Genomic DNA, 15,786 nt, shown 5'->3' with positions numbered 1-15,786 from the left:
TACCTTGATCAGAGAAGTAAAAATGTTGAACTGTGAGATCTAAAACCATGAATTTGTTGTGACAGCAATTTACATATGTAACATTAGTTTTCACTATGTACTCAGCTGGCTGGGGAGGAAAGTTGAATTGCATGATTGATGCAGAATGGAAAATTACAGTTTAGGAAGTTAGAAGAACAGTTGTAGTAGTTGAGGTTTACTGCTGAAGGAACTTGCAAACGGACAATTTTAGTTCAGGCTGGGTGAAGGAGAAATGAAATCAGTAAAGAGCCAGCAAAAAAATAGGCAGAATGGAGACATGTGAGGATTGCTGCTGCTTGTGCGGTTTGAGAGGAGGTGTGGTGGCATTTCTGCGGTGGTGTTCCTGGAGCTGCCAGGCAGGGTGCGCCAGTGACAGAGAGCCTACGTGAGGAGGAGGAGGAGGAGGGCTTTGGGGACAGTTTTTTCACTAATGTGTCCTCAGTGCACAGAACAATGTCGGGCACAGCACAGGGGCCTGGGTGCAGGTGGCGGGAAGAACAGCTTTTCCTTGGCAAACCCCAGCTCCGTGGCACGCGCCAAGTATAGGTGTTGGTGTTTACAAAATGGACAAGGGAAGCTTGGGTTTTAGATACTTCTTTCCCTGTTTTGAAACTACCAAAGATGCTTGGGAGCTGCATTTTTGATGGTGAGGAGGAATGTGTTATTTAACAAGTGCCTAGTGAATGTGGGAAAGGTGCCCTAGAGATACATAACCACCACGTTTCTTCAATTATTCTTGAGTTGGTTATCTATCTTCAGTGTTGTTGAAATCCCAAGTCACCTCTACGCCTGCTCCATCACTTATTTTATGCCCAGCAAATGCATGTGGATTTTTTTAAAGAACATTTTCTCCAGTTGTAAGGTAATGTATTCTTCCAAGGAATATATATATGTGTGTGAGTGTATATATTTATATTTATATATATATATATATATATATATATATATATATCTATCTCATTGCATGCAGCATGTGGGATCTTAATTCCCTGATCAGGAATCAAACCTCCTCCCCTTGCATTGGAAGCCTATTGGAGTCTTAACCAGTGGACCACCAAGGAAGTCCCCTGGTAGTGTATTCTTATGCAAAAGAGAAAATCAGACAAATCCTGTGAAGTAGGAAAAGGCATAACTATTTTAAATAGCATTTGCAGTCCTACCACTCATACTAAACTACAGTTGATATTTTGGGGTATATTCTGCCTTTTTTCCTTCTATTTAAATAGATTTTAACATTAGTCTAAGAATGAAAATTTGGTTTAAGATATATGTGAATCATGTATATCACTACCTATACTTAATATGAGTTTAATTAAAAATTGAGAGACAATCCCATTTTAATAATGTCTTGAAGATACCCACAGTCTTTCAGTACAGCATTAAGGTTGTATTTGTTGTTCATGTTTGGTCCCTGAATCGTGTCTGACTCTGTGGCTCCATAACTGTAGCTCTCCAGGCAAGAATACTGGGTTGCCATTTCCTTGTGCAGGGAATCTTCCCTACCCAGGGACCAAACCCAAGTCGCCTGCATTAACAGGCGGATTCTTGAGCACAGAGCCACCAGGGAAGCCTGTTGAGGTTGTATAGCTTTCTCGTAATGAATCAGTTCAGTTCAGTCGCTCAGTCGTGTCCGACTCTTTGCGACCCCATGAATCACAGCACGCCAGGCCTCCCTGTCCATCACCATCTCCCGGAGTTCACTCAGACTCACGTCTGTTGAGTCAGTGATGCCATCCAGCCATCTCATCCTCTGTCCTCCTCTTCTCCTCCTGCCCACAATCCCTCCCAGCATCAGAGTCTTTTCCAGTGAGTCAGCTCTTCGCGTGAGGTGGCCAAAGTACTGGAGTTTCAGGTTTTAGCATCATTCCTTCCAAAGAACTCCCAGGGCTGATCTCCTTCAGAATGGACTGGTTGGATCTCCTTGTAGTCCAAGGGACTCTTAAGAGTCTTCTCCAACACCACAGTTTAAAAGCATCTATTCTTCGGCGCTCAGCCTTCTTCACAGTCCAACTCTCACATCCATACATGACTACTGGAAAAACCATAGCCTTGACTAGACGGACCTTAGTCAGCAAAGTAATGTCTCTGCTTTTGAATATACTATCTAGGTTGGTCATAACTTTTCTTTCAAGGAGTAAGCGTCATTTAATTTCATGGCTGCAATCACCATCGTAATGAGTATATTATTACTTAGTCATATTTCAGTTATACAGAATCAGAAAACAGTTTGTAACCAGTCCATTTATGTTTATTTCAGATATATTGCATGCTTGCTGTTTGCCTACTGCTGAAATCACTTACATAAAAGTAAATGTTCCAGAATAGAGAGACATAATCTGTTAGTCCTGGACCTTCTGATTTTTTCTGGGTGATTTGGCACTTGGAGAGGTTATTCAGGAGGGCTGGTTGAGATGTTTAAAGTGATGACAGAGTAGTAACTGTTTGGGAAAGAAGCACAGGCTGGCGTGGAGTTGCCCCTCATCCTAGGGCTGCCCGCTCTGTGATTTAGGTGGTACGGGACCTCAGCAGCCTTCCTCGTGCCAAGAAAAGTTAATGCAGTGAACACCCACATACCACCTTAAGTTTAGAGTTAGGGTTTTGCTCTATTTGCTTTATCCCAGATCTGTCTATCCAGGAATACTTTTTTTTTTTTTCCCAAATGCATTTCAAGGTCAGAGTTTCCAAACCAGTTTTAATTCCCCAGTTTTACACTTGAATCTCTTTTCTTACTCTGAAAATCTTGTTTCTAATCCTGTTGACATGATTTTATTTGCTTTGTCCTAGAACATAACTATACATTTCTGAATGAACATACCAATACTATTACTAAAAGAATGTTGAATACCACATGGTTTTTTTTTTCTACAGTTTCACACCAATTGACATTTTATTAGTTTCACCTGTTAAAATTTATCTTCGTTTATAGGGATTGCTTTTTTCATTTTGATTTTTGTTTAAATAACACGTCTGAACATTTACATTGTTCACAAATTAAAACTGTACAAGAAGGCCCTTCACAGAAGGCCCCCTTTACCCTGGTCTTCCCCCATAGGTAACCATTTTCACTGATTCTTGTTTTTTTTTCTACTTTACCTTTTGAACTTACAAGCAAATATGCCAGAGAAGACTATGAACGGATCTCACAAGTCACTGGTGACACTAATTGCCTGTAGATATGGGGAAGTGGTTAGGTGGAAATAGGAGAGAAAGGAAGCTTGAAACATTTTCGTCACGTTTGAATTTTGGTTTTTTTATTATGATGTGGTCTGTTTGCCTTTTCTTTTGGTTTTTTTTTTTTTTTTAAAGGTGGGGCATCAGTGTATTTTTACGCTTAGAAAATTAGTTTATAGTAATACCTGTAGTCTCCTCTTTAAAGATATTCTCTGTTGTGAGCAGTGATGGAATTAATTACTAACCTTTTTTGGACCTTCCCTTCCCGCTTTCCTAGAATCTTTTTATTGAGTTTTTCGGATAGCCAGCCTTTAGATTTCTTTGCTGGGGGAGCGGGGTGGGACTCTTTCCAGTCCTCCTCTTCATTGATTGAAGTATAGTTGCTTTACAGTATTGTATTAGTTTCAGGTGTACAGCATAGTGATTGAGTATTTTTCTAGGTTTTACTCCAGTTAAAGTTATTGTGAAATACTGGCTATATTCCCTATGCTATACAGTATGCCCATGTAGCTTATTTAGTGCATACATAGTAGTTTATACCTCTTCATCCTCTATCCTTTATCTTGTTTTCTGTATCTGTGAGTCTGTTTATGTTTTGTTATATTTATTCCTTTTATATTTTAGATCCCATATATAAGTGATAACATATAGTATCTGTTTTTCTTTGACTTATTTCGCTGAGCTTAATACTCTCCAAGTCCTCCATGTTGTTGCAAGTGGCAGAATTCTTGGCTGCATAGCACTCTGTGTGTGTGTGTGTGACATCACATCTTCTTTATCTATTTATGTGACACTTAAGTTGCTCCCATATCTTGGCTGTTGGAAATAATGCTGATGTGAACATTAGGGTGCATGTATCTTTTAAAATTAGTGTTTTCATTGTCTTCAGGAGTGGAATTGCTTTATCATATGGTAGTCTGTTTTTAGAACTATTTTTTAATTGACTGCACCAATTTACATTCCCATGAACAGTGTACAAAGGTTCCCTTTGCTTCACATCTTTGCCAGTATTTATTTGGGGTCTTTCTGATGAGGGCTGTTCTGACAGGTGTGATGTGATAGCTCACTCTGGTTTTGATTGCTTTTCCCTGATGACTAACAGTGTGAAGAACCAGCTTTTGTTTTTTTTTATTTTCTCAGGTTTCCTGTTTTCAATTTCATTGATTTCTGCTGTGATTTTTATTATTTATTCTCTTCCTAGGCTTATATTTTTCTTAATTACTGATTTGCTAAGATAGAAGCATAAATTATTGATTTTAGATTATTATAATGTTCAGTACTATAAATTTTCCTCTAAGTACCTTTTTTAAGCTGCATCCCACAAATTTTGACAAGTTATATTTTCATTTTTATTTAGTCTAAGATATTTTAAAATTTGCGAAATCTTTGTGACCTTTTTGTTATTTAGCAGTGTGATGCTTAATCACGAAATAATTTGAGATTTTTCAGCTTTTGAGTTCTTGTTCAACTTCATTATTGGTTTCAGAGTGTCCCTTGTATTATTTTAGTTTGTAAAAATATGAATCTGATCTTTCCTGGTGACTGTTTTTGTGAACTTGAAAAGAATGTATATTCTGATGTTTTTAGATGTGAATGTCAGTGAAATCCAGTTGATGGATGGTGTTCTCTATATCCTTACTGGTTTTCCTCCTGCTCTGTCTGCCAGTTACAGATGTCTCCAGTTATAATAGTGGATTTGACTACTTTTCTGTGTAATTCTATCAGTTTTTGCCTCACATCTTTTGACATTTTGTTACTAGGTGCATCAACATTAAGAATTGTTCTGAAATCTGCTTTGTTTGAAACTAATATAACCGTTCCAGCTTCTTTTGATTAGTATTAGCATAGTATTAGCATAGTGTACCTCTCTCCATCCCTTCATGTTCATCTATCTGCGTCTTTATAATGTAAAATAGGTTTCTTGTAGACAGCATTTGTGGGTCTTGTTCTCTCAGTCAGTCTGTCAGTTTCTTTTGATTGTTGTATTTACACATTGAAAATGACTATTGTTATAGCTGGGGTGATATCAGCCTTGATTTTAACTATTTTATCCATTGCATTTGTTCCCTGTTGGCTTTTAAAAAAATCTTTTCCCCACTTCAGTGTTCATTTTTTAAAATGATTGCATTTTCTCTTCTATCTTGAGATAGCATGTATAGTTCTTTAAAAAATTTTATTGGTAGAGTTGCAGTAGACGTTTTCAAGCACTATTAAGTCCATTTTCAAGTAACCCTTCACTGCTTTACAGGTGATGCAGATGCTTTCTGACAGATTATAACCAGTCGCTCTTCCCAGCAGTACCAGCTACGTCGCCGCTGCTTTTCCGCTTGCTTCTGAGCACCCTTGAAATAACGATACTGTGCGCAAAAGCGCGACCACTTGTAGAGGATGCACACACATGACCACGTACACCAGATGCGTGGACTAACTTACGTGATTGGACATGTGAACGCACGTTTGCATCTGTGAGAGTTCGCAGCTTGAAGATTCATATGTAGGGGGCTTACTGTACATACTACCACAATAAGCTTCTTGTCCATCGAATCGTCTCACTCTCTCACTGCTGTTGAGTGTGAGCTTGTTTTTGTATGTCATGCAACACCTCAGACAGCTGCCAGCTGTCTTGGTTCACTCTTGATTGTGAGCCACAGCCCTGCACATCTGGTGTTACAAATCTCCCCTGTCCAATCACTCCTTCTACCACTTTGCAACTCACAAGCTGCAGTTCTATTTCACCAACTTCCCCAAGTAACCTTTAGGTCTTTCTCAGTGTAAGGTGCCATATTTATTATAGTATTTATGTATTTCTTGACAATTGCACATGTGTAAAACCATTGGTATTGAATTTTGGTAGTTTTTAATTGGATTTTTACCCTTTTAAAAAAAGATATGATGAAGTTTTTGAATGTTGTGCTCTTAAACCCATTTTCTCCTTAAGCTTTGTGGTTTTTATTGCATGATGTTGTAACTGCAATGATTTTAAGGAACTCAGACATCATGATAATAGCAGAACTGACTGTAATTGCTCTATCCCATATCTGCCCATTCCTGTCCACCCAGCCATCGATCTTATTTTTTAATGTATTTCCAAGTAAACAGACTTAAGTCCTAATGATTATGGCATGCATAGCGTTAACTAGAGTTTGATACTTGCTTACTGCTCTTTTAAAAATTATAAAAGTTACGTACCGTGAAGTCTGCAGTGTACCATTTGATGAGTAGAAGTGTTTCCTCCTCCTCTTTCCCAGTTAGGCCCTGTCCTCACTGTCTCAGAAGTGCCATTGTTTTCATTTTGCCTGTTCCAGAACGTCATACAGGCATACTTTGGAGAAATTGCAGGTTCAGTTTCAGACCACCACAGTGAAGCAAATAATCACAATAAAGCAAGTCACATGAATTTTTTTGGTTTCCCAGTACAGATGAGTTATGTTAACATTATACTATCATCTGTTCATTGTGCAATAGCATTATGTCAAAAAAAAAGTATATCCCTTAATTTAAAAGTACTTAATTGCTAAAAATGCTAGTAATAATGGAAATGGTTGAAATATTACAAGAATTCCCAAAACATGATAGAGACACAAAGTGAGCAGTTGCTGCTCGCAAGTCGGTGCTGATGGACCTTGTGGGCGCAGGGTTGCCACAGACCTTCAGTTGGTTGCTTTAAAGCTGTATCTGTGAAGCTGAGTAAAATGAGGTATGTCTGCAAAAGGCATCACACAGCATAGACTCTTGTAGATTCCTTTGATTCAGGATTACATTTTTTAGGTCATCCGTGTTGTGTGTATCAGTACTTCACTTTCCATTTTATTTCTGAGTAGAACATACCACAGTTTGTGAATCCGTTCACTTGTTGATAGATACGTGGGCTGTTTCAGCTTTTTCTCTTTTGTGAAGAAAGTTCTCAGGAGCATGGTTATACAAGTTTCTAGGTGCACATGTTGCCTTCATTTCTCTTCTGACTGGAACCGCAGGGTCTTGGGGTAAGCATACACTCAGACTTAGGAGAAACTGCCAGCCATGTTCCAAAGGGGTTGTACCATTTTACGTTCCCACCAACAGCGTGCGAAAGTTCTTATTGTACCAGATTCTTGGCAGTACTGGTGTGGTCAGCCTGAAATCGTGACCATTCTGCTGGGTGTATAGTGGTACCTCAGTGTGGTTTCAATTTCCCTTTTTAGTGACTACTAGTCACTGCAATGTAGCATTTCGTGTGCTTCTTGTTTATTTGCAGTGTTCTATGATATTTTGTGAAGTGTCTATTCAGATCTTTTGTTCATTTATAAAGATTAGATTGTCTTATGTCTTTGGGGCAGAGTTTAATTTTGTTGATGTCTGACTCACGAGTTTGTTATTTAATGGTTCTTGCTTTCTGTGTCCTAATAGGTATTTGCCTTATCCCCATGTAAGTAAGATACTTTTACGTGTTTTCTTTTAGAAGCTTTATACATTTAATCTTTGTGTTTAGGACTGTGATCCATTTTCAGTTGAGTTTTATATATCGTGTGAGGTAGAGATTAATGTTTACTTTTGCAGATGGATATCAGTTCTATCACTGTTGATAGAAAAACCTCCCTTACTCCTTTGGACCGTTTTGGCACCCTTGTAAAAATGACTGGAGAAGTGTGGAGCTCTTCTGGGTCTCTTTCTGAATCCATTGTGTTGATTTGTTTGTTGATCCTTCGTGCCAGTACCACACTGTCCCGATTACTCAGGTTTATGCTAGGTGAATCTTGAGGTCAAATGATGTAAGTCCTACATCTGTATTCTTTCTCATACTTTCTTTTGGATATTTTAGATCCTGTTTATTTCAAATGTTAGAATCAGCCTGTCAGTTTTATAGAAACCTCCTAGCATGAGTATAATTTGGATTGCATTGACTAGAGATCAATTTGGAGAGAATTGTAGCCTTAATAATATTGAGTCTTCTAGTCCATAAATGTGATGTATCTCTCTATTTATTTACATCTTCTTTAATTTCCCCATCATTGTTTAGTAATTTTCAGCTGAGAAATTCTACATGTCTTTTGTTCAGTTCTTAAATGCTTCATGCTTCTGGTCCTTTTGTAGATGTAATTGTTTTTAAAATTTTATTTTCTTAGTGTTTGCTGCCAGTATATACAAATACAGTAGATACTTTTATATAGTAATTCTGTATCATGCAACTGTATTTAAATTCACTTATTAACTTTACTGATTATTTTGTGTTTATCTTTTGTTAAAGTGATGTTATTTACAAATAAAGTCAGATTTATTTCTTCCCCTTTTTCTTGAATAGGATGTTTTTATTAGATGAATATATTTGTCTGTATATAGCTTTTAGCAATAAGCTATGCTGAACTCTAAAAATGTCCTACCATTAATTTATGCAATATTTTTTAGTCAAACTAACCATTCATTCGAAAATGTGCATTGAGCACCTCCTCTGTGCCAGTCCGCCCCTCTGCACAGAGAACAAAATGCTAATAGTCACAGTAACACAGTCCTTGCTATAAATTTGGCACACCTCTGAGTTGTTCCTTGTGTGTGAAAGTCAGTGAGGGATCATGTTATACTGTGTCTTTATATGTCAGGTAATTTTGAATTGCATGTTGTAACTGGATTATAATTTTTTAAATTAACAATATTTTTCAGTGAGTTTAATGACATTTCATAATTTTCTTTGCTGATTGTCATTTCTCTGTCTCATGTATTTCCTTCTGGTTTCACTGGACTTCTACTGAAGTCTATTCTCAAATAGTTCTTTCGTGAGCATTTGTGGATAGCAGAGTATTAGCTTTATTATGCCATAGAATGCCTTGATTTGCCCTCCTTCTTGGATGAGGCTTTACCTGGGATTAAGTGCTGGGTTGACAGTTCTTTACTCTCAATGCTTTGTGCCATCGTTTACTGTCATCAGCCGCTGCTGGAGAGGAGTCAGCTTTCGTTTTAATTGTCATTCCTTCTGACTTGATCTGCCTTTCTCTTTGGAAGCTTTTAGGAGTTTGTTTGTATCGACAGTCTATAGTGTGTTTGTGTGTGAGTCTATTTTTATCTTCCTCAGTGTGTGTGATGTGCACTTTCAACTTAACCAAAATATTTTTTAATTGTGGGAAATCACTCGCTAAACTATCTCAGTAAATATTGGTGTTCCACTGTACTTGTTAATAATGATGATTCCATTTTTTTTAACATAATCCTAAATATGTATTTTTTAAATGCTTTTTTTTTTTTTAATCGTACTCTCCATTGATGTCTTCTAGAATGAATTCATGTTCCAGTTGTGTATTTCATTGGTCTTATGCACCTTTTGCGGGGGGCTTCCTGTGTAGCTCAGCTGGTGAAGAACCTGCCAGCAAGGCAGGGGACTCTGTTCGATTCCTGGATGGGGAAGTTCCCCTGGAAAAGGGATAGGCTGCCCACTCCAGTGTTCTTGGGCTTCCCTGGTGGCTCAGACAGTAAAGAGTCTGCCTGCACAAGAATATACAATGGAGAAAAGACAGTCTCTTTAACAAGTGGTGCTGGGAAAACTGGTCAACCACTTGTAAAAGAATGAAACTAGAACACTTTCTAACACCATACACACAAATAAACTCAAAATGGATTAAAGATCTAAATGTAAGACCAGAAACTATAAAACTCCTAGAGGAAAGCATAGGCAAAACACTCTCTGACATAAATCACAGCAGGATCCTCTATGACCCACCTCCCAAAGTAATGGAAATGAAAGCAAAAATAAATGCGACTTAATTAAACTTAAAAACTTTGCACAACGAAGGAAACTATAAGCAAGGTGAAAAGACAGCCTTCAGAATGGGAGAAAATAATAGCAAACGAAGCAACTGACAAAGAATTAATCTCAAAAATATACAAGCAGCTCATGCAGCTCAGGTCCAGAAAAATAAACGACCCAATCAAAAAATGGGCCAAAGAACTAAACAGACATTTCTCCAAAGAAGACATGCAGATGGCTAACAAACACATGAAAAGATGCTCAACATCACTCATTATCAGAAAAATGCAAATCAAAACCACAATGAGGTACCATCTCATGCCGGTCAGAATGGTTACTATCAAAAAGTCTACAAACAGTAAATGCTGGAGAGGGTACGGAGAAAATGGAACCCTCTTACACTGTTGGTGGGAATGCAAACTAGTACAGCCACTATGGAGAACAGTGTGGAGACTCCTTTAAAAACTGGAAATAGAACTGCCATACAACCCAGCAATCCCACTGCTGGGCATACACACCGAGGAAACCAGAATTGAAAGAGACACATGGACCCCAATGTTCATCGCAGCACTGTTTATAATAGCCAGGATGTGGAAGCAACCTAGATGTCCATCAGCAGATGAATGGATAAGAAAGCTGTGGTACATACACACAATGAAATATTACTCAGCTATTAAAAAGAAGGCATTTGAATCAGTTCTAATGAGATGGATGAAACTGGAGCCTATTATACAGAGTGAAGTAAGCCAGAAAGAAAAACACCAATACAGTATACTAACGCATATATTAGAAAGATGGTAATGATGACCCTATATGTGGGACATCAAAAGAGACACATGTAAAGAACAGACTTTTGGACTCTGTGGGAGAAGGAGAGGGTGGGATGATTTGGGAGAATAGCATTGAAATATGTATATTACCTTATGTGAAACAGATCGCCAGTCCAGGTTTGATGCATGAAACCGGGCACTCAGGGCCGGTGCACTGGGATGACCCGGAGGGATGAGATGGGGAGGGATGGGGGAGGGGAGTTCAGGATGGGGAATCCATGGCTGATTCATGTGAATATATGGCAAAGATCACTACAGTATTGTAAAGTAATTAGCCTCCAATTAAATACATTTTTTTAAAAAAGAATCTGCCTGCAGTGTGGGAGACCTGGGTTCAGTCCCTGGGTTGGAAAGATCCCCTGGAGGAGGGCATGACAACCCACTCCAGTATGCTTGCCTGGAGAATTCCCCGGACAGAGGAGCCTGGCGGGCTACAGTTCATGGGGTCACAAAGAGTTGGCCACAATTAAACATGGCACATTTTTGGTGTATTTTAGAATTCTGTTTTTGTGGCATTGTTTTAATTAGGAAGGTAAACATTTTTCTTCATTTTGTTATCTAGTTGTCTACTTTCTCTTGGTTACAGTTTATAGTTGCTTTCTAACTCCTGGGCCCCCAGTCAAAAGCCCGTCTACATTAGGGCTGCCAGGTTCTCTGTTCAGGGGGAGTGTTACAGGCTGCGTCACAGATGGAGTCAGGAACTTTGTCCGGCTCTTAGCTAAGAGGCTGTTCCTTCTCCCTCCCGCTTAACTAGGCCACAGTCTCAGATGAGCTTTAGCCAAGGCCGCGGGTGGTATCTGTGTTTTCTTCCCTTCAGGAGGGGGAGCCTCTTCCCTGTGGGCTTTAAGCAGTGAGCAGAGCTGATGATCCATTGTGGAAGCCTGTTAGCCCTTGGTGCCTCAGGAGGAACTCCTCCCGGTTCATGGGTGTCTGTGGGCCCAGAGCTGTCCCTGCTTGCTTTGTGTTTCTTCTCGGAGGTTCTCTTGTAACTCACTACTTTCTTTAAACATAAATAATTACATTGTATGCTGTATTTGGGACAAAGGGGCTGAATCAGAACACCAACTTAATGAGTCTTGACTGGACATCCAACATGTTTCTTCTTGGTATGTCATTGTTGTGTCCCTTGACACATAACTCTTGTTGGTCATATTGCACTTGCGAATTCCATTATCTGTGAATGTTAATATCTAGTAGGACAGACACAAGTTATTTTTTATTTAACTTTGTCTTGACCAAAATTCTCTATTTTTACATGTGAACTTTAAAAATCACCTTTTCTAGTTTTAAAGAGATAGACTCATTTGGAGCCTTATCCTGAACCTCAGTACACATATATATTGATTTTAGAAAGATTGCTATTCTTATGCTGTTATGTTATCCAGATACTAAAATACTCATTTATTACCACTTTTAAGGTACCGTTTTTGAGCTTTACTTGAGCTCTTTACTCCTATTTTGTATACGTGCATGCTGAGTCACTTCAGTTGTGTCCGACTCTTTGCAACCCTATGGACTGTGGCCCGCTAGGCTCCTTTGTCCATTGGATTCTCCAGGCAAGAATACTAGAGTGGGTTGCCATTTCCTTCTCCAGGGAATATTCCCGACCCAGGGATCGATCCCGTGTCTCTTAAGTCACCTGGGAAGCCTCCATCCTTAATGATACCCCTGTTTTATAGTGTCTGTAGTTATTATGATTGGCAACTATAGATTCTACTTCCTTTCTCTAGCCGATTATTACTAGAAAGGAAATTAAAATATTTTTCTTACATTCAGTCAATTTCCAAAAGTGTGTTAGTTGCTCGGTTGTGTCTAACTCTTTGCGACCTCATGGACTGTAGCCGGTCAGGCTCCTCTATTCATGAAATTCTCCAGGCAAGAATACTGGAGTGGGTGTCTGTTACCTTCTCCAGGGGATCGTAAATTTTCCCAAAATACCTAGTTAATTCTAAAAACTTACAGTATATTCCATAGTTTCCAAGGTATATAATCAGAGCAACTACAATTAATATAATTTTATATCTTGTAATATTTATACTTGTTATCTAGTTGTCTTATTAAACTAACATCTTTAAAACAATGTTTAACAGTTGTAGGCATCTCTGTGCCTGATTTTATTGGAAATGACTTAAGTGTTTCACTGTTGAATACCTTGCTTGTTGTATTAGATTTGGCAAAAAGTGTGTCTTATTTAGGTACTTCCCTTTTATTTGAGTTTTTATTAGGAGTGGTAGCTGAATTCATCAAATACCATTTTAAATCTTGCACAATTAGCAATTTAACTAATTGTTAACTAATGGACTCAGTTTGCTGTTTTAGTTGTTCTTTTTTGCATCAATATTTGTAAATGAATTTCTTTATACTTTTTATACTTTTTTGTACTTTATACTTAAAAAATATTTCTCTTACATTATATTTTGAACTCCCTTTATCAGACTTTATTAATATTTAAAAAAATTTTTAAATGAATCGCATACTTTAACGATTACCTTTTGCTCTAGTATTTCTTTTGTAGAGGTAATTTTGTTCTCATGTTTTATACATTAATAATTAAGGCTTTCATGTTGAAGTCCATATCGTCAATTTGCCTAAATACTTTCGGAAAACCAATACATAGTTACCCTGTACCGCATACTTTTTAGGATCTTTAGGTATTGCAGATGCTTTTATCTGAATTGAATTTTTTTCAAATATGTCTCCATGTCTTTGTTTAGGGGAGGGGAGGAACTAGATTTTTACTGTGTCCTTTTAAAAGCCACATGCCCCTCTGTACTTTTTGTTAGAATTCTTAATTCCAAATATGTATGTGTAGAGAAGTTGGAAAGAGTTTTATAATTGTAAGAATACAGAAGTAATTCTTTGGGTAAGTTTATGAATGATAGCTATAGGAATTTACTGTGAGTCTGGGTTTTGTTGTTTGCTTAATATTGCCCTTTTTGCTTTTTCATGAATTCGAAGAATTTTTTTGTAGCTACCCTGTGCATTTCATCTTGGGCTTAATTCTGATAATGTTTGAGAGTGTTTGGTAATTTATACTTATATATAACTATAATCACCAGCTTTTCTTTCTGCCTTTTTTTTTTTAAACAGTTACATGGGAATTGGCCTTTCTGCTCAAGGTGTGAACATGAACAGACTGCCAGGTACACTTGTAATTGAATTACAGTACTGTCTTATGGCTAATTCTGGCTAAAAATGTTGAGTAATAATAACTTGAGATAGTTAAGTACATTAATCTTCTATGGTTTTGATCACTTTATGAGTTCAGAGTTGAAGCTAAATGTTGCTAATAAATTTTATGCTATTTTGCAAAATATGCCATGCCTTGTTTTGTTTTGCTTGTTTTTGTTTTGTTTGTTGGTATTTTGAACTTCTAGTACCTAGTGATATCAACTATGTTAGATGTTTTAATGTGGTTGGTTCTGTCTCCTACCCAACACATTCCTGACTTTTAGGAATTCCCCATTTTCAGTTGTTTAATACTCTGGGTATCTAGGCTGATATTAAAAGTAAACTAAGGAGAAAAAAGGCAAAGTAAGGAAGGTGTGAAACACAATGGTAGACTGTTTTCCTAAAACCATTAATTGTACCAAAGTGATTCTTCGATTATATTTTCTGATGTTCTGTTTACTGTTAAAAATTAACTTTAGAGGAAACTGTTTGAAAATTGAAAGAAAAATCTTGTATGTTATTGTAAACTCCGTGTGTGCTTAAACCAAATCAAAGCAAAATTCCTTTGGTCTATTAGCAAAGGAAATATGCATGGAGACTGCATCTTACTGTTTGTTTGCTTTTTCTGTTAAGAGTCCTCTCTGTTTATGACATAGTTTAGCGTTCTGTGTGGCAGATTTATTTTTGTTAACGTTGTAAGCAGTGTTTTAATACAGAATTTATGTATTCTTGGGAATTTTACCTTTGCAAAGGTGAAATTTACAGAGAGTGTACTATTCTTGCTTGTCTTGTTATAAATTTACTGAATAGTTCTAGTATGGGGGAACCTTACTTTTCACTGTAAATATACTGAAACTTTCTCTTTTAGGCTGGGATAAACATTCATATGGTTACCATGGTGATGATGGACATTCATTTTGTTCTTCTGGAACGGGACAACCTTATGGACCAACTTTTACAACTGGTGATGTCATTGGCTGTTGTGTTAACCTTATCAACAACACCTGCTTCTACACCAAGAATGGACATAGTTTAGGTACTAAAATAACCAGATGTTATGGTTATTGTACTTACAACATGGTAGTAATGTTTATTATGTAATTCTCCTTTATGAGTAGATGCCTCTGGAAATTATTTCAAATGGTGAAAATTTAAATCTGAAGTATTATGTAATGGGCACATATTCAATTAAAACTCTTAATTTTTTACATTGAAGGCCACATCGTATCACACCTGTGGGACTAACTAGAAAGAACTGCATGGTCAGATATTTATTCTAGTAACGGAAATGCTACATGTTTTCTGCTTTGCTTTGAATAAAGCCCTTTACAGTATGATCCAGTTTTCTAGATACTGGGTGCTGAGAAAAAAGCGGTCAGTTTTTAGTATAATATGAGGGTAATGAGAGAGCCTGGAAAAGCTTATGCTCCCAGCCAAATGAAGGGCATTGACATACTGAAAAATCAGGCCTGCTAACAAGAAATTAATAAAGATTGTAACTACAAGCTAGTTCTGCCAAAGGGAGCAGAACTAAAGTGAGCAAATGATAACAAAACTTCTAAAAGACAGCTGGCAAATAAACAGATTAGCGAAAGGATGAGAAAATCACTCTGCTGTAAGACCAACAAGGAAATTAGGGGTTTTGGTCGAATATCTGTACTATTTCAGATTTAATACTTTTATGCTCCCTTTTCTTAGATTTTTTTTTTGTCTTTGTTTTGTATTAAAGTAAGTATAAAGGATAGCAAGGTTGATGCTTTTTTAAAAAGTTTCAGATTTTTAACTGTTTAAAACATTCTTGATTTATAGCAGGTTATTTCTGATGAGATAAAGTGAGAGAAGGCATAAACTAATCCCCAAAGGCAGAAAATTAAGTTTGCT

At 37.3% G+C, this 15,786-nt stretch overlaps 1 protein-coding gene across 1 annotated transcript in view; it reads left to right on the top strand.

Annotated features, from left to right (window-relative positions):
* The window catches only part of RANBP9 (RAN binding protein 9), a 71,482-nt gene that overhangs the window by 24,733 nt on the left and 30,963 nt on the right, over positions 1-15,786 (top strand). Inside the window, exons 3-4 of the mRNA XM_052648468.1 lie at positions 13,825-13,877; positions 14,774-14,941. Coding sequence (XP_052504428.1) covers positions 13,825-13,877; positions 14,774-14,941 — 221 coding nt within the window. The remainder of the gene's footprint in view (positions 1-13,824; positions 13,878-14,773; positions 14,942-15,786) is intronic.

The sequence above is a fragment of the Budorcas taxicolor genome, chromosome 11 (assembly GCF_023091745.1).
Source record: "Budorcas taxicolor isolate Tak-1 chromosome 11, Takin1.1, whole genome shotgun sequence".
Lineage (NCBI taxonomy): Eukaryota > Metazoa > Chordata > Mammalia > Artiodactyla > Bovidae > Budorcas > Budorcas taxicolor.
The sequence above is the reverse complement of the archived record's forward strand: the minus strand, read 5'-3'. Positions and strand labels throughout refer to the sequence as shown.